At 43.2% G+C, this 25,914-nt stretch overlaps 1 protein-coding gene across 6 annotated transcripts; it reads right to left on the bottom strand.

Annotated features, from left to right (window-relative positions):
- Positions 1 to 3,354: 3,354 nt before the first annotated feature.
- On the bottom strand, positions 3,355 to 24,053 carry E2F6 (E2F transcription factor 6). Of its 6 annotated transcripts, XM_050753942.1 has the most exons (7): positions 23,648 to 24,053; positions 16,424 to 16,478; positions 12,741 to 12,957; positions 10,854 to 11,009; positions 9,216 to 9,330; positions 6,761 to 6,908; positions 3,355 to 5,517 (listed from the first exon to the last, which is right to left on the bottom strand). In XM_050753942.1, the coding sequence occupies exons 1-7, from the start codon at positions 23,753 to 23,755 to the stop codon at positions 5,471 to 5,473; spliced, it is 846 nt and encodes a 281-aa protein (XP_050609899.1). In that variant the 5' UTR covers positions 23,756 to 24,053; the 3' UTR covers positions 3,355 to 5,470. The 6 variants fall into 6 exon arrangements, with proteins under 6 accessions (XP_050609899.1, XP_050609904.1, XP_050609903.1 ...); XM_050753947.1 differs by lacking the exon at positions 16,424 to 16,478 and having other exon boundaries at positions 4,292 to 5,517; positions 23,648 to 23,880; XM_050753946.1 differs by lacking the exon at positions 23,648 to 24,053 and having other exon boundaries at positions 4,292 to 5,517; positions 12,741 to 12,881; positions 16,424 to 16,476.
- Positions 24,054 to 25,914: the final 1,861 nt, after the last annotated feature.

Below are 25,914 nucleotides of genomic sequence, written 5' to 3'. Positions count from 1 at the left end.
TTCAAGCGATTCTCCTGCCTCAGCCTCCTGAGTAGATGGGACGACTGGCACGGACCACCAGGCCCGGCTAACTTTTGTATTTTTAGTACAGACAGGGTTTCACCATGTTGGCCAGGATGGTCTCGATCTCTTGACCTTGTGATCCGCCTGCCTTGGCCTCCCAAAGTGCTGGGATTACAGGTGTGAGCCACCGTGCCCATCCTGAAGTCATCTTTTAAAAAAGATTCTCAGGACCAGGTGTGGTGGCTCACATCTGTAATCCCAGCACTTTGGGAGGCTGAGGCAGGCAGATCACTTGAGGTCAGGAGTTCGAGACCAGCCTGGCCAACGTGGTAAAACCCCACCTCTATTTAAAAAAATACAGAAATTAGCCAGGTGTGGTGGTCCATGCCTGAAATCCCAGCTACTCTGGAGACTGAGGCATGAGAATCGCTTGAACCTGGGAGGTGGAGGTTGCAGTGAGCTGAGATCACACCACTGCACTCCAGCCTGGGTGACAGAGCGAGACTCTGTTTCAAAAAAAAAAAAAAAATTCTTGGGAGTTGGGTCGAATGATGTAGTCAGGTCACTTATCAACTAGTAACAACTTACTGAACATTGTATCAGTCCATTCTCATGCTGCTAATAAAGACATACCTGAGACTGGATAATTTATAAAGGAAAGAGGTTTAATTGCCTCACAGTTCAGCATGGCTGAGGAGGCCTCAGGAAACTTACAATCATGGTGGAAGGGGAAGCAAACACGTCCTTCTTCACATGGCGGCAGGAGAGAGAAGAATGAGAGCCGATCCAAGGGGAAGCCCCTTATAAAACCGTTGGATCTTGTGAGAACTTACTATCACGAGAACAGGATGGAGGAAACAGCCTCAATTTTCTCCACCTGGTCCCTCCCACAACACATGGGGATTATGGGAACTATAATTCAAGATGAGATTGCAGTGGGGAAACAGCCAAATCATATCATTTTGTCCCTGGCCCCTCCCAAATCTCATGTCCTCATAATTCAAAACACAACCATGCCCTTCCAAAAGTCCCCCAAAGTCTTAGCTCACTCCAGCATTAACTCAAAAGTCCAAGTCCAAAGTCTCATCTCAGACAAGGCAAGTCCCTTCTACCCATGGGCCTGTAAAATCAAAAGCAAGTTAGTTACTTCCTAGATACAGTGGAGGTACAGGGATTGGGTAAATATACCCGTGCCAAATGGGAGAAATTGGCCAAAACAAAGGGGCTATGGGTGCCATGCAAGTCCGAAATCCAATACGGCAATCATTAAACTTTAAAGTTCCAAAATGATCTCCTGTGACTCCATGTCTCCCATCCAGGTCATGTTGATGCAAGAGGTGGGTTCCCAAGGCGTTGAGCAGCCCCACCCCTGTGGCTTTGCAGGGTACACCCCATCCCCATCTGGGTTGCTTTCACAGGCTGATGTTGAGTGTCTGCAACTTTTCAGGGTGCACAGGGCAAGACTACCATTCTGGGGTCTAGAGGATGGTGGCCCTGTTCTCACAGCTCCACCAGGCAGTACCCCAGTCAGAACTCTGTGTGGGGGATCCAACTCTGTATTTCCCTTCTACACTGCCCTAGCAGAAGTTCTCCAGAGAGCAAACTTCTGTCTGGACATCCAGATGTTTCCACACATCCTCTGAAATCTAGGCAGAGGTTCCCAAACCTTAATTCTTGACTTCTGTGCACTCAGGCCCAACACCACATGTAAGCCACCAAGGTTTGGGGCTTGCACCCTCTGAAACAACAGTCTGAGTTTTATGTTGGCCCCTTTTAGCCAAGGCTGGAGCTGAAGAAGCTAGGATGCAGGGCAACATGTCCCAATGCAGCATAGAGCAGGGGGGCCCCTCGTAGGCTCCCAGGTTTGTGATAGGAGAGGCTGCTGGAAGGTCTCTGACATGCCCTGGAGACATCTTGCCCATTCTCTCGGTGATTAACATTTGACTCATTACTTATGCAATTTCTGCAGCCAGCTTAAATTTCTCCCCAGATAATGGAGTTTTCTTTTCTATCCCATCATCAGGTTGCAAAATTTGCCAAACTTTTATGCCCTGCTTCCTCTCAAACACTTTGCTGCTTAGAAATTTCTTCCGCCAGATACCCTAAAAATCATCTCTCTCAAAGTTCCATGGATCTCTAGGGCAGGGGCAAAATGCTGCCAGTCTCTTTGCATAGCAAGAGTGACCTTTACTCCAGTTTCCAATAGGTTCTTCATCTCCATCTTGACCACCTCAGCCTGGACTTCACTGTCCTTATCACTATCAGCAATTTGTCAAAGCTATTCAACAAGTCTCTAGGAGGTTCTAAATGTTTCCCACATCTTCCTGTCTTCTTCTGAACCCTCCAAACTGTTCCAACCTCTGCCTGTTACTCAGTTCCAAAGTTGCTTCCACATTTTCGGGTATCTTTACAGCAGTGCACCACTCTCTGTGGTACTAATTTACTGTATTAGTCCATTTTCACAATGCTAATAAAGACATACCCAAGACTGGGTAATTTGTAAAGGAAACAGATTTAATTGACTCACAGTTCAGCATGGCTGGCTCAGGAAACTTACAATCATGGTGGAAGAGGAAGCAAATACGTCTTTCTTCATATGGTGGCAGGAGGGAGAAGAGCCGAGCAAAGGGAAAAGCCCCTATTAAACCATTAGATCTCGTGAGAACTTACGAGAACAGGATGCAGGGAAACTACTCCCAAGATTCAATTATCTCCACCTGGTCCTTCCCATGACACATGGGGATTATGGGAAAACAATTCAAAATGAGATTGGGTGGGGACACAGCCAAACCCTATCATACTTGAACACTATATTAATATGATAAATACATATTAAGACATGACCTTACACTCTGACAACATGGAATGGCAGCTGGGAAATTAGCCACAGCAACTTACGAGGAAGGAAGATGGCCACCTGCGTGCTGTGTGTAAACTGCATGCGGGGTAGGAGTAAAGGGGAGGCACGGGTGACACCAGGTCCAGAATAGGATGTGATTTTGAAACACAGAGAACAGGAAGAGAATAGGATAAGAGCAAAGGCAGGGAGATGGGAAAGTTCACTGTGTGCTTCAGGTAGTGATGAGACCGATTTATTGAGGTGAAGGTCCGCAAGGCAGGTACCAAGGCAAGATTGGAAAGCGAGGCTGGGGCTCTTCTATATCCAGAGTCTGCACTTCAGCCTGAAGGAAACACGGATCACTCAAGGTTTCTGAAGGAAGAAGCGGTGCACTCAGAGGTGGCTCAGTGAGGTTGGAAAGGTTAGGGTTAGTGAGGAGGAAGGGCCCAGAAACGAGTTCATGGGATGCTTATTTTATCCGTTTTAAAAATCAGAGACCAAACGCCAGAAGATGGAGTGACTCGAGAGATACTTCATTTATAACACACATCTGTAATCTACAAAGGATTTTCGTTTACATGATCTCATTTTACCTTCAGAACAATTTGTAAAGGAGAACATCTGTCACATTTTCACAAGTAAGGAACTGCTGCTCAGAAATGATGGCATTACCTTTGGTAAAACCTTTGTTGGTTTTTTGGGACACTGCCTTCTCCCTCCCGAACCACCCCATTATTCCTTCTCAGAAGACTTTTTCTTCTGTATTTCTCCTTAAATACAGATACCCTTGGACCTGCTGTACTCTTCAGATGACCCCTCCTACTCTTGCGGTTTAAACTACCACCTCTAAACTGACATCTGTCCGACCTACTATACAGCTCAGACTTTTCTACTGAGCACCTCACCTACATACACACAGCGACCTGCCGAAACTCTTGCTTTCATCAAGCATGTCCCAGCCTATTGTTTACCCTAGGCTTGCTCTTCCTCCTGTATTCCCAATTCTGTCACACAGCATGACCAACCGGTCCGATGATGATCAGCAGCGCCCCCTGCAGCTTTTCTTTGGCTAATTTCAAACAATAAAACAGAGGGAGGAAAAGCACTGGGGCTAACCACCCAGTGAAGAGCATATTCTATCCCCAGGTGCACAGAAACCCGCCGGCAGGACCGCTGCAGGAAGGCGCTGGTGCTCAGCAGAGGGACAGGACTGGCAAAAGCCACTGGAGCTCAGAGGTATGTGAATCCTAAACACTCAGCATTATTTTTTAATACTTTGATTTTGGATTCTGATTTTAAATCTTTTTAAACACAGTCTGAATTTGAAGTTGCTTCATTTCTTTAAAAACAAGGTTCACAATCTGAATTCAAACGATACAGGAATCTTGTATGATAGACAAACCAAATACTATTAGTCTGATTTTACAATTCACTCACTCCACTCACTTATTTGTTCAAACATTTATTGAGCACTTCTTAAGGGTCAGGCATGGTGTGAGGCACTGGGATATAACAGTGATTATGACAAGGTCCCTCAAGGAGCTCACAGTCTAATGGTAAACTACAGAGTAAACTGAGGCACAGAGTGGTAAATGACTTACCCAATGAGGTAGAAATAGCTACGTACGTGAAAATGTGGGAGTAGAGCTGGAGAGAGGGCAAGGTACAACTTGTCATAAGTAAAACCCCTTTGACTGACTGAACAGCAAGGCTGCATACACAAACATTACAACATCTACTTGCAAAAACCTTAAAAGAGTTTCCAATGATCACCATGACTGAATTCATATTTCACAATGGATTCAGCTATTTCCTGATGGCACTTCTATCCCTGCCCCCCAAAACACTGGGCATGCCACCAGGCTGCTGGGAGACAGCAAGTAGGTAGACAGCTTAAAACCAAGAAGTATCTGACTCCAATTTCAGCATTGAAAACCATATTAAAATACTTTAATTAAATCCACAAACATAAATGTGTAGCACATTTATGATACTTCTACATGTAGAAGTTTGGAAAAACTCTCTTCTAACCCTCATCCAGAGGATTCTAATAAGTTATAGATACCAAAGAAATTAGAGAATTTGTCTGTCACTTTCCATATATACATTATTTTGGCTGTACAAGGGGAAAAGTGTCACTCAGACGTATTTTGTAAGTAATCGAAACATTATACAGATATATACAAAGACATCACATTTAAATACGTGTGTACATCTATCCAATGTACAACAGTAACTGCAAACATGAACCAGTGTAAGGCAATTTCTTCTGTGATATATGACATACTCCTTGAAGGGAAGGGTAGAGTCCACAAAGAACTGTCCATTTCAGCCCGACTGTCTGTTTTCATGACACTCTGTGATGAAACTACTTCAGGAGGCAAGATGTCTATTTCACTGACAAAAAGCAGTGAATAATTATAAAAGGAGTTGTTTTCAAATGTGGAAACCACAATTACTCAGTAATCTAGGTGGCGAACTCCTCAAAGACACTACTGGCCATGATGCCGCTACTGAGAACGAGAGCACTTCATGGATAATTTATTGCTCTGAGAATCAAATTTGACGCATAATTCTCCACAAAGATGTTCCCAAAAAACTCAGTAATACACAAATTCTCAAATGCCATCAGTTGCTTACTTCAAGCAATTCTTCACTTTGCTGAGGATTTTCTTCTGAAAAAGAACACGAGAGAGAAATTCACCTAAGTGAAGGTTTGATAGGCAAATATGTAAAAGAATACACAATCCGACTACTTCAGAAAACCCTGAAGATGCCTGGTCAAGAACACGCATTCTCAGGTTAATGGCATAAGGCTAATTTTTTCAGTCTCTCAAGAATAAACCGGAACTTGAACTTGTACCTGAAAGCACCCGTCCGAGAATGGAGGAAGCCTTCCCTTATTAGGGCTTTACTAGTTTCTTTCGGAGCCCCCATGATTCCCCCAGTCTTTAATCCTTGTGTCTTTGTGCTGTTGTCTGTGTGCGGGCAACAGCCCCCTCTTCTGGTCATTACAGGTATTCTCTGTCAGTGAAAGCTTCCTATTGGTCCAGCCTGTGGCTCTGCAAGGGCCAGCTGAAGACCACCCTGGCCCGCAGTGCTTGTTGGGTTCTCCAGTTGGCTGGGTCTTTGTTCGGATGTCGGTGGCCTGCTGGCTGGGCACTGTGACGGCTTCTGCCCAGGCCGGTTTTCCAGTTGGCTGGGTCTTTGTTCGGATGTCAGTGGCCTGCTGGCTGGGCACTGTGACGGCTTCTGCCCAGGCCGGTTTTCCAGTTGGCTGGGTATTTGTTCAGATGTCGGTGGACCTGCTGGCTGGGCACTGTGACGGCTTCTGCCCAGGCCGGTCACAGGATGCTGGCCCCCTGCTCAGGCAATTCCACTATTTGGGATCTGCTGTTGGGCAGTGCTGCAAGCTGGGCTCCGAGGTGAGATGGAGTCACTGCTCTGGCCAGGTGGGTCCAAAGGCAACGTCCTTAGAAAAGTGCAACTGAGGACTGACTCTTGTGGAGTGGGCTGTTCGCTGAGTTGAGCGGGTGTGTGACTGCCTGGGTCAAGCAGGTCTAGACCTTTCCCTTCTCCAAGATGTGCAGAACGGGAAGTCTCCCGGCCGGGTCATGGGCAGGCTGTTTGGCTGAGTGGAGCTGCTGTTTGACTGAAAGCCTGCCCTATTCGGAGACCATCGCAAGCTGGTACCACCATGGGACCAAACAGAATTCTAAGTCTCCACTGTTATCAAAACTACAGAAATTTAACTGTAACGCTCACAGAAATATTCTCAACTACAGTAAGAATTATGTTGTAATTTTTTACTTATGTTTTTGTGGATAGGAAGAGTAAAAATATCTTAAGGCCATAATACACATTAACAACATTATATGTGCTTATTTAAAATACTGCCAGAATCACTGGTATATTTACCTTCCTCAGGGCCTTCTGCATGAGTGCTCTCAGATGAAGAGGTTCCGACTCCTTCAGACCTTTTGCTACCAGTCTGACCCTGCTCCACTTCACACAAATAGACATCGATAGGTCCGTTGGTGCTCCTTATGTGCACTGTGATAGAGTCCTAGCAAAGGACACAGGAATCGTCAAGATGAATGAAATAATAAACCGTATTTTTTCACTCACTAGAACTGCAAGAATTTCAAGAGACATATGAAAAAATCACCATAGCTGTAGTCACATTAAAGCACTGGCCAACTCACACGCTGAAGACAGTTACGCTTGATCTTGCAGTAATGGCTTCAGAGCTATCATGGGAAAACCTCAAGAGCTATCATGGGAAAACCTCAGTACTCAAGAGCCTTTTTCTACTCAGGAGCTGACCCTTCAAGGAGGCCGTACTTGAGTCAAAAAGTGTTTTGATGACAAAGAACTCTAGAATACCCTAGTCTCACAGGATAAATATGTGCTTGGATTTCCAGACCAATGAACAGATCCTGAGATAATGGAAGGGCCATTCTTTTGTCCAGTTGAAAGCACAGGAAAAGATCAAAATATACCTCAAGTAAAACATCAAAAAAATTGTAAAGATTATTTATAAAGGGCTATTAACAACTCACCATGATTTTTACATCCTTTGATTTCAGATTTCCCCAGGATTAATCAAAATACTTTTTCCATAAGATATCAGGCAACTTAAATGCTTCTACTGGGAATTATGCTAAATTCTTAAGGAACAGCTCCAGTTATAAATGATTGCTTTAACTGGGCGCTGCCTCAACTGTAACAAAGTCTGTTTTCTCCCCTTTAATGCAGTTAGGCCTCGGCTAGACTCACAGACACCACTGCTCCCTCCCACTCCACACCTCACTGCGATGTTACACCAGGGTGAGTCTGGGGAGATGCAGCCTCTCAGACATCTCAGAGCCTCACTTGTCGTCCTTGCTATGACTTCCTGGTAACCGACAAGTGGGCTGGAGAACATCTGTGCTCAGCTTCTAGAATGCCAGGTCACATCTGGTTTGAATGATAAATCCTGTACAATTCAGTAGATATTTCTAAATGATAAAAGGAACCAATGTCACTCTCAACTGGTAGGCAGCTGAGGACTTCACATTCCACTAAATTAGGTGTTGTCAAACTTCCCATAAAGGGTGAGATGGTAAATACTTTTGGCTTTGCGAGTCACACTATCCCTGTCACAACCTCTTAACTCTGCCACTATAGTATGAAAGCAGCCAGAGACAATATGTAAACAAATGTGCACGTGGCTGTGTCCTAATAAAATTATTTCTAAGAACAAGGAGCAGGCCGGATCTGACCTTAAGGCCAGTTTGCCAACCACCACACTAGGTCCCCAGATCTTCACGGTCAGGCTCTGGCCAAGAGGGCCCACGTGCAGAGACTTTAAATGGGACTCTAAAAGAAGCCTCAGGTATGATCAAAGGCTCAGCCAGATTTAGCAATTACAGTCTGAAGCAGCTCATTGCATAGGGGAAAAGCCAAAAATCCATTAGTCTCTGCAGAATGAATTATGATGCCCCAAAGTAAAGATGTGTTGATTAGCGGTTTCTTTCTTAAAAATAAAACAACTAGGAAACATCACCAAGAAATCTAATTTGAGTGTGACTGAGTTAAATGAAAGCCGGCCCTTAACCCATACACTGTCGAGTAATACAGGGCTCACTTGAACAGTGGTCTGCTGGGGACAAAAGGAAAAACGGGTCAAGAAAACATTCCTCGCTAGGCAGGAGGCAAACCCCCAGGGCAATGCAGAGGACTGTACTATGAGCACCGATGAGTCTATCAAGGCTGTCAGTCTTGAGGATGTGGCCCAAGAATGGCCACATTCCTTGGTTCTGATTCCGTCCTCATCAAGCAGCCTTCTGCTGCAATTATCTTTCAATGCAAACTTTCCTGCGAGGGAAAAAATGCACCGAGCAGCTGGCAGCTGACAAAAATATGTTCATTGACACAGAAATCCTGCTTTTCCATTTTAAATTCAGAACCTAGTGTTCTGGTTTATTCATCAGTCTTTCATGAGTTTGTTAACTCCCCAGTGCCTTCGTTGAGAGCAGACCTTACTTTTGCAACTTTAAGATGGGCCAATTCTTGGTGATTCTTCTAAGAAGCACTGCAGTACAATAGTGAAAAACAAACTATGAAGCCACACTAACTGGGTTTGAATTCTGGTGATCCTGAAAAAGTTAACTCATCTTTGTGAGCTCTCGGTTCCTCATCTTTAAGATAATAATGACTACTTGACTTGTGTTAGTTGAAGCAAGTTAAAATGTGTGAAGTGCCTTCAGCAGCAGCGGATGTAGAGTGCACATGCACACAATGGCTCTTAAGTATGACTGCAATAAATCACAGCCTAAGCAGTCGGCCCTCATCCCTCTTTAAATCCTTTTAAAAATGCAGGGTTACCTACTTCTCTGGGAGCTGGAACATCCAATCTGGTTTCTGCTGGAGCTTTAACTGCAATGACGATCTGTTCATGGAAGGCCTGAATGCTATGAATGTCTTGATAGGTCACATATGCTAGTGTAAAACCCAGTCAAGGATCTCTACACAGAATGCTGTTTATTGGGGAAGTAATTTATCTCTAGTAATTCAGTAACGCAAGGGTAATGTTAGAATGTCTTTAGTTTTTATGAGATACAAGTTCAGCATTAAGGAAAGTAGTAAAAAAATTATTCCATTGATAATCTTTATTATTCATATAAAATTAAGCTTTTAATAAAGCATTTTACAATATTTACAACTCAACCTAAAGAATTTAAGCTGTACTATTATGATTATGATGGCAATTTCTGGAGAAAAATATTAATAAAGTCTGAGTCCCTAACACAAATATACCACATGAAGAAATTCAAATTTTCATCCTATTCCCTTTTCAGTTATAGTAAGCTAGATCTTACTATAACTTTGAGAAAAAACATTCAGGGCTTTGACAAGAATCCCCCAAAATGAAAGATGGAAAAAAATCTATAAAAAGGCATAAACGACTTGGAGATTAAGTTTCAAGAATATCATGTGCGATATTACTTTATCCAAAATTATTTTCCATCTCATTACCTGAATCTTTTTCGTCTTGTTTCACTGTGTTGCCTCAAATTTTACCAATTGAGTGATTTATTGGGTTTCTCTAACATTTTTTTTTTCTCTGATTGGCTGCAGTAATGTTGGTGCTTATTTTTTTCTTTTCCTTCCAGTAACTGTACTGTAGGAATAGAGGTTTTTGACTGCTGTAGAGAGTTTTAAGTAAATCTGGGGTATGGGATAGCTCAGAATCAGTGAGCCCCTCACAAAGGGTGCCACAGGGAACAGCACAGCACAGCATACAGGTCTAAGACACCCAGGAGGTCAGTACCAAAGACAAGGTTCCCCCAGCCCCACCCCCCAGCTCCCTGAGACATTGAGTTTCAAGGCAACACTGCTATTAAGCAACAACATGCTTCTGTGGACACAAACGGGAGTTTAAGCACCTCTTCAATGGCAATTCACTGTTTCGGAAATCAACTTCTGTTCACACATTTCTAGGAAAAACATGAACTTCACAAAAGCCAACAAATATTTTATTATCCTTATAGTATTCAGACTATAAAAATGAATACTCTCCTATTTTAAGTGGTACCATCAACCTTGGTTTGGTACTGTACCCCTGAGGTCATCATCCAGAATTTAATCTAAGAAACGCCACACAGAAGTTAAAAAACCTACCATTTGTGTACGTTTGAGGCTATATTACTACCAACTTTTACTTATTATTTTTTTTTTTTTTGAGACGGAGTTTTGCTCTTGTTGCCCAGGCTGGAGTGCAATGGCGCCATCTCGGCTCACGGTAACCTCTGCTTTCCAGGTTCAAGCTATTCTCCTGCCTTAGCCTCCCAAGGAGCTGGGATTACGGGTGCCTGCCATGATGCCTGGCTAATTTTGTATTACTTTAACTTTTAATGGTCTAATTTTATATCTTAAATATATAAATTAAGTCCCCAAGCTGATTCTACTACTTAAGTAATCTGTTTTGGAAGCAGAAATTTTAGAAAGGTATAGACTTAAAGGATATCTTTCATTTTCTTTGTCATCTGTTAACTCAAACAGCTGCTGAGCACAATCCTTAATTAACTCATCCAAAGCATCTTCCATTGCTGATAAGTCAGAAAGTTCCTCTTGCAGCTTCTTTTGTTGGGGAACTGCTCCAAAATTGCTAAGATCAGATCCTCTTTAAAAGAAAAAAAAATCACCACAAAGGAATTTCAAGTTAGGTTACTGGAACTTCTCCAAATGATTACCATAAGTGTTTTCCACAACAATAGAAACTAGGGACTTTTAACTTCTGCTATCTTCGTTCTAGACAGCCATTATTCCTTCTGTACATACATTTATAGTTCTTCATCTTATAGTCTTTTTCCAAAAAAAAAAATACATTACAACCTAACAGAAATTAATAACAGCAGAGACAGCCTAAGAAAGCAAAAGGGCACTGAACTAAGAGTCAATAACACCTAGCTTCAGCCTCAGTCCTAGTCCTTACAACATAGCTTCTGATAAGTTATAATCTTACAGTACTTGAGTTCCTACATATGAAAACAAAGTGTTGGCTAAATGACAGTTCCTCTGCTAAAATGTGATGAGTCTGTATTTTTCCCTAGTGTACACATTCTATCTGAATATAATGATTCTATTCATCATTTTAAAAAAGACATTATTTTCAGGCCAGGCATGGGGCTCACGCCTGTAATCCCAGCACTTTGGGAAGCTGAGGCAGGTGGATCACCTGAGGTCAGGAGTTCGAGACCAGCCTGGCCAACATGGTGAAACCCCGTCTCTACTAAAAATACAAAAATTAGCCAGGGGTGGTGGTGTGCGCCTGTAATCCCAGCTACTGGGGAGGTTGAGGTGGGAGAATCGCTTGAACCCAGGAGGTGGAGGTTGCAGTGAGCTGAGATTATGTCGCTGCACTCCAGCCTGGGTGACAGAGCAAGACTCCCTCTCAAAAGAAAAAAAAAAAAGATATACATATTTTCCTTAGTAATTAGTGCCTACTCCAATATGATGACCAGGCAACAACTGATTTTCATTTTTTCCTTTCAATCTTAATGGAAAATAAATAGGGAAAGGTTCTTGCCTCTATCTTTCACCTGGCAGTTTTCAAATCTGATTCTAATTAGTGATTCACAATGCATGCCGATACAAACTCCTAAAGTGTTTTTTAGTAAACATGCTCAAATTAGAATTCAACCTATACTTCCATACTATTGAAAAAATGACCTCCTTTATGAATCCCTTTCCTCTAATAACTACGTTAATTATTTAGGATCATTTTACAGTCTTTCTTGGTAGGGTTGCATTTGCCTGAGAGGTCACTATGTACTTATTTGCTGCAACGATTTCTCCCTGTCCCAAAATACTTGCCTATTCTAACAGCTTTCTTCTTATGTGTGCACGCACAGATACCTTTATCTATGCCAGTCTTCAGCTTCCCTTTCCATTGGATTCCTCCTCATCATGTCAAGTCTTTAGCAACTGCCTTTTAGACACTGTCTGATTTTTCTTTTAATATTCAGGGCAGTGTTTCAAACACCTCGCTACGTCATAATCTCCTGGGCTACCTGTTGAGAATGTACTTTCCTGCTTTCCCTCAGATCTACCGAATTACACCTCCAGAGGCAGTAAGCCTCTAGGTGTTTACTACACGGCCGTGTGAAAACCACTGTTTTACAACCTTCACAGATTTTCCCAATATCAGTAATCAACTGGAACTGAGGAAATACTTTTTAAAAAATGTATGTACTCTCCAGGATGATACGAGAAAATTTTACAGAATTCTCTCCTAACAAGAAGTTGTACCTTTGTTTTCTATTGTCAAAACATTGCTACTATCTAGTTTAAGCACGGAATTGTCACTTGATGAGAAAGAAAAAAAGCCATGAAAAGTTTGAAAGCAACTCACATCCATCGAATATGGTTCTTGGATTTCTTTTCAACGAGGTCGATTCCATCTAAGACATTGGTGATGTCATACACTCTCCGCTTGCGGACTCCCAGTTTCGTTGCAACCTTGTTTAAGTCAAGAATACCCCCAGGAGCAGATCTGACAAGATCCATAAATTTTCGAGTTAAATAAACCAGTGATACATCAAAACGAGGTCTCTTCACTTTTAGAGCTTCTGGGAAACAAAATAAACATATTTGTAAAACTTTAAATAACATTTCTCAACTCATTTTAAAAAATCATCTGTTTCCTCTTGATCAGAGAGCAGACATCTACAGAAATCCCTACACATTGACCAAATCAAAGCTGGTTTCTATGAAATAAATCTCTTAAATTGGAGAAAAAATTCACTGGCCTATCCTGGCTCTAAACAAAGGCTTTAAATTTAAATAAAGGAGTATTTGAAATATGCAACCAGTGTCCACTGAGCATGTGGACTTTTACAAGTCTACAGCATCTTCTCAGACAAAGCAGTGAGATTACATTTGCATCCCTACCACTCTCAGGAATAGAATTACACATGGTTTTTAAAATTAAATTTCTCATTTGGTCTTCAAGTGAAGGAATTCTTTACTAAGCAAAGGCAGAGAACTGGCTTTTTGTCCCCTTTTAATGACTCTATCCATGTCATAGTGTAAGTTGTCTGACCAATGTTTTGAAAGAGCTCAAACTAGTCTTCTATTAAGGCAATGATGACATACCTCGGCCAACAGTGGTATCTCTATTTTTTCTTTTCTTTTCTTTTTTTTCAGACAGAGTCTCACTCTGTCGCCCAGGCTGGAGCTGGAGTGCAGTGGCGCGATCCTGGCTCACTGCAACCTCCGCCTCCTGGGTTCAAGTAATTCTCCTGCCTCAGCCTCCGGAGTAGCTGGGATTACAGGCGTGCACCACCACGCCCGGCTAATTGTTTTGTGTTTTTAGTAGGGACAGGGTTTCATCATATTGGCCAGGCTGGCCTTGAACTCCTGACCTTGTGATCCACCCGCCTCAGCGTCCCAAAGTACTGGGATTACAGGTGTTTGAGCCACCGCGCCCGGCCCACTATCTCTATTTTTAAAAATATTCACTACTCTGCATTAATGTAACGGATAGACAAATGATAAAAAATCCCTTTAATTCCCTCACTCACCTACTATGGCTTGGGTTTTCATACACACACACCCCTCTAACACACTCACACTTGTGTGTCAATCATATATATAGTTTTTAAAAACAAAAACAGGACCATGCAATTTTGCAACATGTTCTTTTAACACAATACTGTGAACATCCTGACATGTCAACAAATGTATTTCAACATTATTCTTAATGGCTGTATGCTTAACTGTATGCAGTATTTGCTATTTATCCCAATATTAGAAATTCAGACTATCTCCAACTTTACGATTTTGCTTAATATTTCAACGAATCTTTTTGTTGTGAAATTATTGTATGTCCCCTTAACTGGACACTTTTAAGGAATTTTGATATGTACTGCTAAACAGCTCTGCAGGTTGTGGGTTCTATCCATTCTATGCGGCATACACGGACCTCATCTCACGCGCTTGCCAGAACTAAGTATCTTGTCATCTTTTCCAATTTGATACTAAGAAAAAGTTCTTATGGCTTGGTTTGCAGAAAAAATAATTTCTAAAATAACTTTGTCACTCTGGTGTGGAATATATGACTTTCTTTTTCTCTACTTCCACAGCACACCACAGTCAGTATGCCTCAAAGAAATGTCCATCCTACCTTCAGCCAGAAATGTCCTTACTCAGAACCTCCACAATGTCACATTTAGTTTAAAGACCACTGGCGGTTACTTCAGGAACAAAGGTACATATTTCATAATATAAATGTCTTCTCTCTGGAGCCCATTCCTACACTTAAGATTAAATAGGGGTAAATTAGGAATTTAAAAGGATTTTTAATTGGAAGTAGAAGGTCACAATTCTACAACAAACTCAAGAAGATTACAAATGAGAAATTCTAACTTTAAAAAGCATATATTTAATTATAGTAATTATTAACAAGGCATGGTCTTACATGCTCAGGATAAGTATATTTCTATGATGTTATTTTATAAAGAACACGTATAACGAAACACCAAAAACGTGACAGTTGCTGAAGGGATATGAATAGGATTACAGAGGTCTTCACACCAAAGCAACTCCGTAGTCTAATAAGGAATTCTTAATATTTCAACGAATCTTTTTGTTGTGAAATTATTGTATGTCCCCTTAACTGGACATTTTTAAGGAATTTTGATATGTACTGCTCAGCACGTACTGAGGTAAGTGCTAAGAGAGGTATTCAAAGTCACCCGATAGCACGGAATCAAACCTTCACTGCAGGGGGAAACTGGGAAGGCCTCTTGATGGGAGTACACTGGGCACAGGGAACAGGAAGGCAAATGGGCGGTGTCTGCCCACTCTGACAGAGGGTGAGGGGCTGAAGTGAGGGAGAGGGAACCACACCTCAGAAGACAAAGCAGCCTTAGAGAACCTGCGGTGCTTCGGGAACCACAGGTGGTGTAGCTTGAGCTGTGGAGGAGGGCGGCAGCATGCTGGAGAAGAGGCTGCGGCGTTAAGCAAGAAACAGCTACAATGGCCTGGTCTGCTCCGTCTACCCGTTCTCTACTGCCTAGTTTCTTTTAATATGAAGTGGCTTATGAATGTAATACAAACACTTAAAATCAAATATACGAGGAATCAGGGTTTTCTCTACACGTAAAAGAGTGTCACTGAAGAACTTAGGTTGGATGATATAACAACCCCATTTCTGTATTAGACAAATCCCCCTGGAGTTTTCTAGCACCCAGGCTGGAGAGCCTGGACACTGACTGCCTTCTCAGAAGGACACCCAGCAACTTCAGCTACAGAGGAAGTCAGACCCTGAACGAGGAGAAGCAATTCAATGTGGTAAAGACTCTGGGCTCTTGCGCCAGAGAGGCAAGATTCAACCCTGACTCTGAGCAAGTCACTCAGCCTCTCTGGGCCTTTATAAAGTAAGAATTCTAATCCGCACCTGTATTTTGAAGGGTCGTTGTGACAATCCATGCAGAGAGCTTAATACAGTGCCAGGCACTGTATGAGCTCAATAAATGTTAGATATTATTATAAATTGGTGCTATGGGACAGACGCAAGAAACACATCAAAGGTGAAGCTGACCAAACTCAGTGACCAACTATGGGTGAGACTGTGGCAGGCACTGAGGAAAAACTAAGGGTTAGCATTTCTAAGATGCACACTGACTTGCACTATCTATCCACTGAGATTAGGAGGCTGAGGTGGGGCAGTCTATCATGAAAACTTCCAGAAGAGGGAACTAGAGCCATTTACATCCTATCTCCTCTAACAGACACCCTAAACATTAACCTAAGATAAGGGACAAGAAGGAAAGAGTACATTTCTCTCCCAGGAGGAATTCTGAGAAAACAGCCTTAAATATAGACTGTTCTATGGAGAACAAATTGGCATTTGTGCACATTATTCAACCCATAACCTCAGGAGTTGTTACTAAACCTTGAAACTTTACATTTCAGTGTACAAATAACACATTTTATTTCAGTTTCTCATCAACTCATACACTTACACAAATCATTTTAATCATATGAAGTTCAAACTAACAAAACCTAAAACCTATTCAGGAATCAACTTACTTCTCATGGACACATATTGTACATTATCTTCTAAATTAATCCTTATTTTTGATGGCTGAAAAAAAAGATAAAAAATTTAACTTAGTGATTTTAAAACAACAATGCAAACAAATAGCATTTTACTCAATAGTATAAAGGTCTGAGAATATGAATGTGATAATTACTGGCCAGGCACGGTGGCTCACGCCTGTAATCCCAGCACTTTGGGAGGCCGAGGCAGGTGCATCACCTGAGGTCAGGAGTTCGAGACCAGCCTGGCCAACATGGTGAAACCCCATCTCTACTAAAAATACAAAAACTAGCCAGGCGTGGTGGCGGGCACCTATAATCCCAGCTACTTGGGAGGCTGTGGCAAGAGAATCGCTTGAATCTAGGAGGTTGCAGTGAGCCAAGATCATGCCACTGCACTCCAGCCTGGGCAACAGAGCAAGACTCTGTCTCAAAAAAAAAAAAAAAAAAAAAAAAACCATTCACACACACACAAAATATAGTAATTACTGAATACATCAGGTACTGACGATAAAAGGAACATGAAGAGCACTACGACACTGTCCCTGACTTGGTAAAGCTTAGTAGAGATAGAAGATCTATCTCAACCAACACATGCTCACTCCTTGCTATTATTAAAAGTATATGCAGTTCCCAAAAATTTGCTCACAAGCTTTCATAGGCAGCTATGTGTTCCCACTATAATTAATGTAAAACAGCAGCATTTCTAACAATGGAAAACAATGCACGCTGTGGGTAATTAGAAACTTTTGCATTAGATAAAAAGTTTCTTCTTTTAATTTCCTGAAACAACCAGGAAATTAGCAGAAGCGCCATTATCAATGCTCACCATTTTACCAGCTATTTAGAGGCTCTGAAAGTTTGCATAAAACTGGTAGTAACATTTAGGAATTGTTTTTTTGTAAAAAATAAATAAAATGAAACCAAACCTTAAAACGAAAGCCTATAAACAGAAACTCCTAGTAACATCAATGTTAATGTGCCTCCAGAAGGGCTGTCATCAGGTTTAGCTCTTATCTAAGAAAAAACTGGCCATAAAGCAAAACTGGGGCAAGTAAATTCATAGGTACTCTAAGAAGAGAATCAATAGTAGTACTAGGGATGCACCCAGACAGGGAAATCACAGAAAGATACATGGTGAAGGCAGCCCTCAGGTAAGCCTTGCCCAGCAAGTCAGATTTGCCTGAATAAACAACTGTGGGGAGAGAAGAAAAAAGACAGGATTGTGGTACCGGAAACGAACAAAGGTGTGAAGATGTATATGGCACGGCATGTTTCTGGGAACCCACTGAAGCGGCCAGTGTGAAAGTGACTTGACTTTGAAGCTGGGAGGTCATGATGGCACCACATAAAACTAATGCTAAAGAGTTTGGACTTCATGTCATAACCAGTAGAGAATTACCAAAGGTTTCTGAACCAGACTAGGACATAATTAAGTAAATGGTTTAGAAATATAAGTATGGCAGCAACATGGCAAAAGGACTGGGAAATGAGGAAGCCCAAAGGCAAGGTGAGCAGTTAAGAGGCTCTTTGTTTATACTGGTGTTAACAATATCCTTGGCACAACGATTTTATCATCCATGACAAGATGATAGCATCTATTAACAAATTAACCCGATATGGAATACTCCCATGGAGACAGAATCCCACTGTAAATAACTTAGTTGTTAGAATTGAACATGTAGACCTGCTAGGGCATGCAACACTGGAGCTGGGAATGCTGGCCTTGAGAGCAGGGACTAGGTCTGGCCAGCTCTCTCAAACAGTGCTGAGTGACTTGCAAACATGGTATCCAACAGTGAAACTCTGAAGCAGTCCTACCAAAGTCAGACATTAGACAAGTGCGACCAACTGCCATTGTTATTTTTACATTTAACCCCTCTGCTAATAGTATGAGACAGGGGCCAGCTATTGTAGCAAGACTCTTGAATGAAAAAAAAAAATCCATCCTTATCACATTGATTTGAAGCACACATACACAAATATCCTAAATCATAATATATATGCTCAGATGGGCCGTGCTGCAGAGGTTCCCGTTCTTAATTCAGAGCAGCAGGCCCATGACTTACATACTGTACTCACTGGCTCCCAAAGAGGCTGCCTCACTAGCTATGCATTCTAGGACGTCTTCTCTGCTCCACATCTCCCTACCCATCTCATCTAGACAGTGGATCACAGGTTGGTACAGAAGTAACACCTCAATCAGGCATAACATGAAAAAAGATGGCTTTGTTTTCCCTACTCTTTGCTATTAATGCAGTTCCATTACATATTGGCGATATTGATGTATGTGGGAAAACAGTCTCCAACAGCATTCATTTGGTTTTTTTCTCTTCGAATATAAAAACACTATCTCTTTATCTTGGAGGAATCACAACAGTACTATTGCTCCTCAGGGGCAGACATCATCTACAGACATATAGACAGAAAGATGGTAAGCCCGGGCGCGGTAGCTCATGCCTATAATCTCAGGACTTTGGGAAGCAGGGGGTGGGGGGTGGGGCGCGGATCATGAAGTCAGGAGTTCGAGACCAGCCTGGCCAACATAGTGTCACTAGGTGACAGAAATTTTTCAGCTCCATTATAATCTTACAGGACCACCTCTGTATATGTGATCCACCGCTGACCCAATTATTATATGGCACATGACTGTATATATATCCTATTGGTTCTGTCTCTCCAGAGAAAACTAATACAGATTTGGTACCAGAAGTGGAGTCAGTCATACTTTGCACCTCACCTTTAGGGGCCTGCTGGGACTTGGGTTTAGTAATAGGTCTAGAAGCAAAGAGGGGCGGTGGGGTGGGTCCCGATGAGAATCAGCATTGTCCTGCCCAGGAACTGTTTCAGAGGAGGCCACTACTATATCCACAGGCAATGCAGAATTAATCTCCTTAGACAGGGGTGGAAAGGATGACACCACTGTAGGTGGAACCGCTACTGCCCCTCTGGCAAACAAGACTCATCAGAATTTACGGGCTCAATGTGTCCAGCCTCATCTTCCCACATGATCCCATCCAAACCCCACTCTTTCCCAACCAATACCCTTACTTCAACAGTAGATGCTCTGTGAGGCTAAGAGAGTTCAACTTTCTATTTTATTTATTTATTTATTTTTGAGACGGAGTTTCGCTCTTATTGCCCAAGCTGGAGTGTAATGGCGCAATCTTGGTTCACTGCAACCTCCACCTCCTGGGTGGTTCAAGTGATTCTTCTGCCTCAGCCTCCCGAGTAGCTGCGATTACAGGCACGCGCCACCAAGCCCGGCTCATTTTTTGTATTTTTGGTACAAACGGGGTTTCACCACATTAGCCAGGCTGGTCTTGAACTCCTGACCTCAGGTGATCCACCCGCCTCGGCCTCCCAAAGCGCTGGGATTACAGGCATGAGCCACCATGCCTGGCCAAGAGTTCAACTTTCATTTTAATTTGGCAGTTGCATGATGAAGGCTTGTGTTTGATTTTCAGCAATTTCAGCCCTATGGCTACAGGATAGAAGATTCTAACCTAGGGCACACTTAGAAACTTTTAAGTCATTTATGTGGAACTCCAGCCATGAAACTGAATCCCTGAGCTCATCCTTTTCTTTCATCACTTTGTCCAAAGACACTAGGAGCAACCAACCAATGTCATTATAATCCTTGTTTTTCCAAAAATGTTTGAAAATATCACATACAGCGTCACTAAATTCTTTGCCTCTTATATGTGGTGAATTAGAATGTCAAAGGCATTTATTTTGCATATCTATAAACAGTTTGTGTCATGGCTTCCAGTGCTCTCTCTACTACTAGAAGTAGAGGTCTTAGCATTTTTAAGTTCTAATCAGATTAAAGAACCAATTCCAAAAACCCCAATTAAGGAAACTCACCTTTAAAATTCTGTTCCCCTAGAACCATTCCTGGTACCAAAATCTGTATTAGTATTGGTCTGTCTCTCTGCAGAACCCTGACCAATAGAGTAATAAATTCAATTCTGAATATACAGTAGTCCACCCTTATCCTTGGGAGCTACATTCCAAGACCCCCAGTGGATGCCTAAAACCGCCAACAGTACCAACCCCCATATATACAATTTTTTTCGTATACATACATACTTGTGATAACATTTAATTTATAAATCAGGCATAGTAAGATATTAACAGCGAATAATTAAATATAACAATTATAGCAATATACTACAATGAAAGTTATGTGAAGGTGGCCTCTCAAAATATACTGTAGATCTTAGCAACCTCAGAATAAGATTTTTTTCTTTCCTTACTAAGTCAAGAACTTAGATCTTTTCACTTGAAGCACTTCATCAATTCTCTTTGGCATACTGGAACTGCCAGCATCACTACTCCTGTGCTTCAGGGCCATTACTGAGTAAAATAAGGGCTACTTAACACAAGCACTGTGACAGTTGGTCTGATAATCAACAATCAGCTACTAAGCGACTAAGGGCAGGGTGCAATGACAGCATGGGAACTCTGGACAAAGGAAGATTCAGGTGCTGGGTGGTACTTGACAGCTCGAGATTTCATCACACTATGGAGAATGGCAAGCATTTTAAAACTGATGAATTATTTCTGGAATTTTCATTTTAATAGTTTGGGGGACCACAGGTTAAATGAAATCAAGAAAAGTGAAACCTCAGATGAGGGGGGACTAATAGGAGTTGGAAACCTAAGTAGGAAGGTCTAGTAGACAGCTGGAAAACCCTGAGGGAGATTTATAGATTTGGGAATTACGATATGGTAACTGAAAATACCAGAAATGTATGTCTAAGATTTCAAGCGATGTATCTGCTGATATTGCATGCAAACTAAGTGGTTTTTCCACAGTGAGCTTAGAGTTTTTATCAAATTCTCAAATATTAAGACGACCAATACAGATGGTACCAATATACAGCTGATCCTCAAACAACACAGGTTTGAACTGTGTGGGTCCACTTAGATGCCAATTTTCTTTACCCCCTGCCACACCTTAGAGAGCAAAACCAACTCCTCCTCTTACTCCTCTTCATCAGCCTACTCAGTGTGAAGACAAGGATGAAGACCTTTACGATCATCTAATTCCCCTGAATGAGTAGGACTTTCTCTTATTTATGATTTTCTTAATAACGTTTTCTTTTCTTTAGCTACTTTATTATAAGAATACACTAACTAATACATGTAAATACAAAATATGTGTTAATCAACTGTTTACAGTATCAGTAAGGCTTCCAGGAAACAGTAAAGTTTTGGGGGAATCAAAGTTATATTCAGATTTTGAATTTCATGTGATTTGGTGCCCCAAACCCTGAGTCGTTCAAGGATCAAATGTAGACGGTAACATAAGTCATGGGAGGAGAGAATGAACTCCCCTAAGAAGAATGTGTAGAGACAGCAGAAGAGAACCCTGAATATCATCAACATGTGGCCAGCCACGGTGGCTCACACCTGTAATCCCAGCACTTTGGGAAACTGAGGTGAGAGGACAGCTTGAGCCTAGGAGTTCAAGACCAGCCTGGGCCACGTAGGAAGACTTCCATATCTAAAAATAAAAAAATTAGCCAGGCCTTGTGGCATGTGCCTGTGGTCCCAGCTACTAGAGAGGTGGAGGCAGAAGAATCACTTGAGCCTGGGAGGTCAAGGCTGCAGTGAGCCAGGATGTGCCACTGCACTCCAGCCAGGGTGACAGAGTGAGATCCTGTCTCGGGGGAAAAAAAAATGAAGGACTGGGAAGAGGATGAGGACAAGGAGAGCCCAGAGAAGCAGATGGAACATCAATGTCAAGGAAACTCAAGGGAGAGTTTCCAACACAAGTAGTTTTGTGTCAAAACTACAACAGCTGCTGGAATTGACGAGATTGTCGGTGACCCTGGTTAGAATGGTCTCACAAGTGTGCTGAGGATAGGGGTCCCCAGCAGTGGGTTGGCTGATAATGAGACGATCAAGTGGAAAGAGTGAGTGTAAATAACTTTTTCAAGAAGTTTAGCTGTGAAGGGGAAGAGAGACAGTAGATGGCAAGGGATATGGAATTAAGGGAGGGATCTTTTAAGATGGGGATGGATTGAGAATGTGGTTTTAGTAGTCAAGAATTTATCATCTGGAGTTAGACATTTGGAGGTTCAACCCAAGTTTCTCCACTTACTATCTAGCCACAGGCAAGCCGGCATTACATGCATCTCCAGGTCTGTTTTGGCAACCGTAAAACAAGAATAATAGTCTTTTACTATTATAAAACACTGCTGTGAGAAATTAAATGAGACAATAATCACAAACTATTTGGTATGGGGACCAGGCATAATGACTTGGGAAAATGTTTAATTACTACTAGTTATAGGAAGAAAGCAGCAGAGAAATTGAAAATATGGGGAGAGGCCGGGCTCGGTGGCTCACGCCTTGTAATCCCATCACTTTGGGAGGCCGAGGCGGGTGGATCACCTGAGGTCGTCAGGAGTTCGAGACCAGCTTGGCCAACACGGTGAAATCCCGCCTCTACTATAAATACAAAATTAGCTGGGTGTGGTGGCGCATGCCTGTGATCCCAGCTACATGGGAGGCTGAAGCAGAAGAATCGCTTGAACCTGGGAGGCGGCGGTTGCAGTGAGCTGAGATCGTGCCATTGCACTCCAGCCTGGGGAACAAGAGTAAAAACTCCATCTCAAAAAAAGAAAAAGAAAATACGGGAGGAATGGAAAAGAACGCATTTGTTAAGGACCTTGAGAACCGGGGAATACAATATCTGGTCCAGAACAAGAATAGAAAAAATCAGTCTTTGTGGGAAAGGGAGCCAAATCTCCTAACCATTTTCTCCGTCAAACAGGTGGGGAGATAATTTTATGAATGGGAGCTGTGGCGTGGTAAATATAAAGCGTGGACAAGGTTTTAAACGGCTGCAGTAGAGCAGAAGAGAGAGAAGGTAGAAGAACAAATGATAGGTTGCAGAGATACAGCTAGAGTCCACTGAAGGAGAAAAACATGGCCTTTCCAATGCAAAGTTGAGCAATTTTCTCCAACAGTGCCCTGAAGTTCCGATGTAAAAGTCCAGAAGACTGACACCACGTCTGTGAACAGATGCTGAAAGCAGAAGGCGGGAGAGCGCAGTTTCGCAGCACGTGATGGGCAGCGCCTGGCCCAGGGGGAGCAGACGACCGAGACCACGGCCAGCGGGGTTGGCGGCGGCGCGGGGAGGAGGGGGCCAGCTTTGGGAGACCCCCGCCCGTCCCCCTCCCGTCCCGTCCCGGAGCTTACCAGCAGTCCTTCCACGTTGATGGGGTCTCGGCACCGACGGCGAACCGTCTCCTCCGCGGGGTCCAGGAGGAGACTGGGCAACTTCCTCGCCGGCCGCTGCTGACTCATGCTGCCCGGCCGGGCGTCCCGCTCCCCTCGCACCCCGCGAGCTCTCCCGCCCTCTCGCGCGCAGCTCGATCACCGCCCCCCACGCGCCGATTTCCAAGGGCCCAGAAACTGACGGATCCGCGGCGTCCTCCAAGGCCCCGCCCGGCTAGGCCGTCCCACCCGCCAGCAAACGCGGCACTGCCTCACGTGCCCGGGAACTCCCGACGAAGACGGGAAAGGAGAAGGTAGACCCGCGGCTCTCAAGTAGCCCGGCCCGCCATTTTTCCGCATGCGCAGTGTACCGCCCCCCTCTGCGCATGCCCGCCGCGGCCGGAGCGCTCCCACGCACCGATCCTCTCCCGGCGGCTGGCGCCCGGGAAACCCGGACCGCGGAATCCACGGAGAGGCTGGCAAAGGAAAAGGAAGAGGTGGAGCCGGATTCCAGAGGAAGGGAACGGGGGTGAGAGAAAACAGGCAGCTGGGAAAACGCAGCGCTCGCCTGGAATTCTCGACGGTGATAACTGAAAGCTCTCAGCCGCAAAGATGTTCATTTATTCCTTTTTTTAATTTTAATTTTTTTTTTTTTTGGTCGCCCAGGCTGGAGTGCAGTGGCGTGGTCAGGGCTCACTGCAGCCTCGAATTCTTAGGCTCAAGCGATCCTCCCACCTCAGCCTCCCAAGTAGCTGGGACTACAGGCGCGCGCCACTGCGCCCGGCTAATTTTTAATTTTAATTTTAGTAGAGGCAGAGTCTCAGTATATTGCACCGACTGGTCTTGAACTCTGGGGCTCAAGCCATCCTCCCACCTTGGCCTCCCAAGTGCTGGGATTATAGGCATGAGCTACCACGCCCGGCCTTCATTTATTCCTGAGCTCTGTTAGCACATCTTACAGGCGGGTCAGTGTTGATGCTTAGTAAATGTGAGCAACCAAACCATTGTGGTATCGTTTTACTTCTGCCTGCCTGCCTTCTTTCCTTCCTTCCTTCCTGCCTGCCTGCCTGCCTGCCTTCCTTCCTTCCTTCCTTCCTTCCTTCCTTCCTTCCTTCCTTCCTCCCTCCTTCCTGTTTGATGAATGAGTTATCGTGGACCTATAGTGTCAGATATTGGGGTGAGCACAGGCGATACTTACTCATTTGGATATGCCACAGGTTCAACCTCCAATTTCAGTGGGGACAGATAAGTAAACAGCATGTTAATTAAGCTGGAGCCAGAGGTGTGTTTTCAAATCCTGGCTCCTACTTATAAACCAGAAGACCTTATTAAGCCAGTTACTTAATCTGCCTGTGCCTCAGTTTCCTTATTTGGAAAATGCGAATAATGACAATACTTACCTGATAAGGTTGTTGTGAGGATTAAATGGATTAATGGATACAGGTTGCTGTGATTAGAACAGAGGCCAGCACATGTTTGAAATAAAAAGGTAACACACCGTGGTGTGTACAGAGTTGGAGGGAAACAACCGGTTAGACTGGGGGTATCTACACAGCCTGAGGTGGGCGAGGTGAGGCAGGGAGAAATCCCTGAAGAAGCTGGCTCCCCACTAGACTATGATGTCAGAGGTCTTCTCTAATCTTTTTTTTTCCCCGTTACCCAGGCTGGAGGGCAGTGGCATGGTCATAATTCACTGTAGCATCAAACTCCTGGTCTCAAGTGGTCTCCCAGTTAAGACTCCCACGTAGCTAAGAGTACTGGTGCATGCCACTATGCCCGGCTAATTTTTTAAAATGTTTTATTATTTTTTTGAACTCCTTACCTTAAGCAATCCTCCTGCCTCAACCTCCCAAGGTGCTGGAGTTATAGGCTTGAGACACCATGCCTGGCTTCTAATCTTTGTATCTCTGTCATCTAGCACAGTGTCTGGCAAATAAAACATGCTCTGTTAACGTTTGCTAAATAAACTAGAAAAAAAGAGAACATAGCGGAGATCTCGAGAAGACTGCATATTGTTACAGAATGAAGAATTTCTCAGAGTCATTAGAAATGGCCATTTTAAGGCATTTATTCAGCATCTGCTATGTGTTTGGCATTCCACGTACATTTGCTTATGTAAATCTCATATCAAAACTGAAAGATAGTTATTTTTCTGCCCAATTTGCAGATCAGCGAAATTAAGATCAGCAGGATTACAAAAATTTACTCAGGGTCCTACGTAGGCAGTGGTAGAGGCAGGCTTTGACTCC

This window comes from Macaca thibetana, chromosome 13 (assembly GCF_024542745.1).
Source record: "Macaca thibetana thibetana isolate TM-01 chromosome 13, ASM2454274v1, whole genome shotgun sequence".
Taxonomy (NCBI): domain Eukaryota; kingdom Metazoa; phylum Chordata; class Mammalia; order Primates; family Cercopithecidae; genus Macaca; species Macaca thibetana.
This window is presented reverse-complemented; position numbering and strand designations above follow the sequence as displayed.

Coding starts and splice junctions, on each gene's coding strand:
- E2F6 (XM_050753942.1), bottom strand. CDS start 23,755: ATGAGTCAGCAGCGGCCGGCGAGGAAGTTGCCCAGTCTCCTCCTGGAC. Junction 12,958..16,423: donor ACAATATGTGTCCATGAGAA/GTAAGTTGATTC, acceptor TTTGTTTCCCAG/AAGCTCTAAAAGTGAAGAGA. Junction 5,518..6,760: donor TGCAGAAGGCCCTGAGGAAG/GTAAATATACCA, acceptor GTTCTTTTTCAG/AAGAAAATCCTCAGCAAAGT.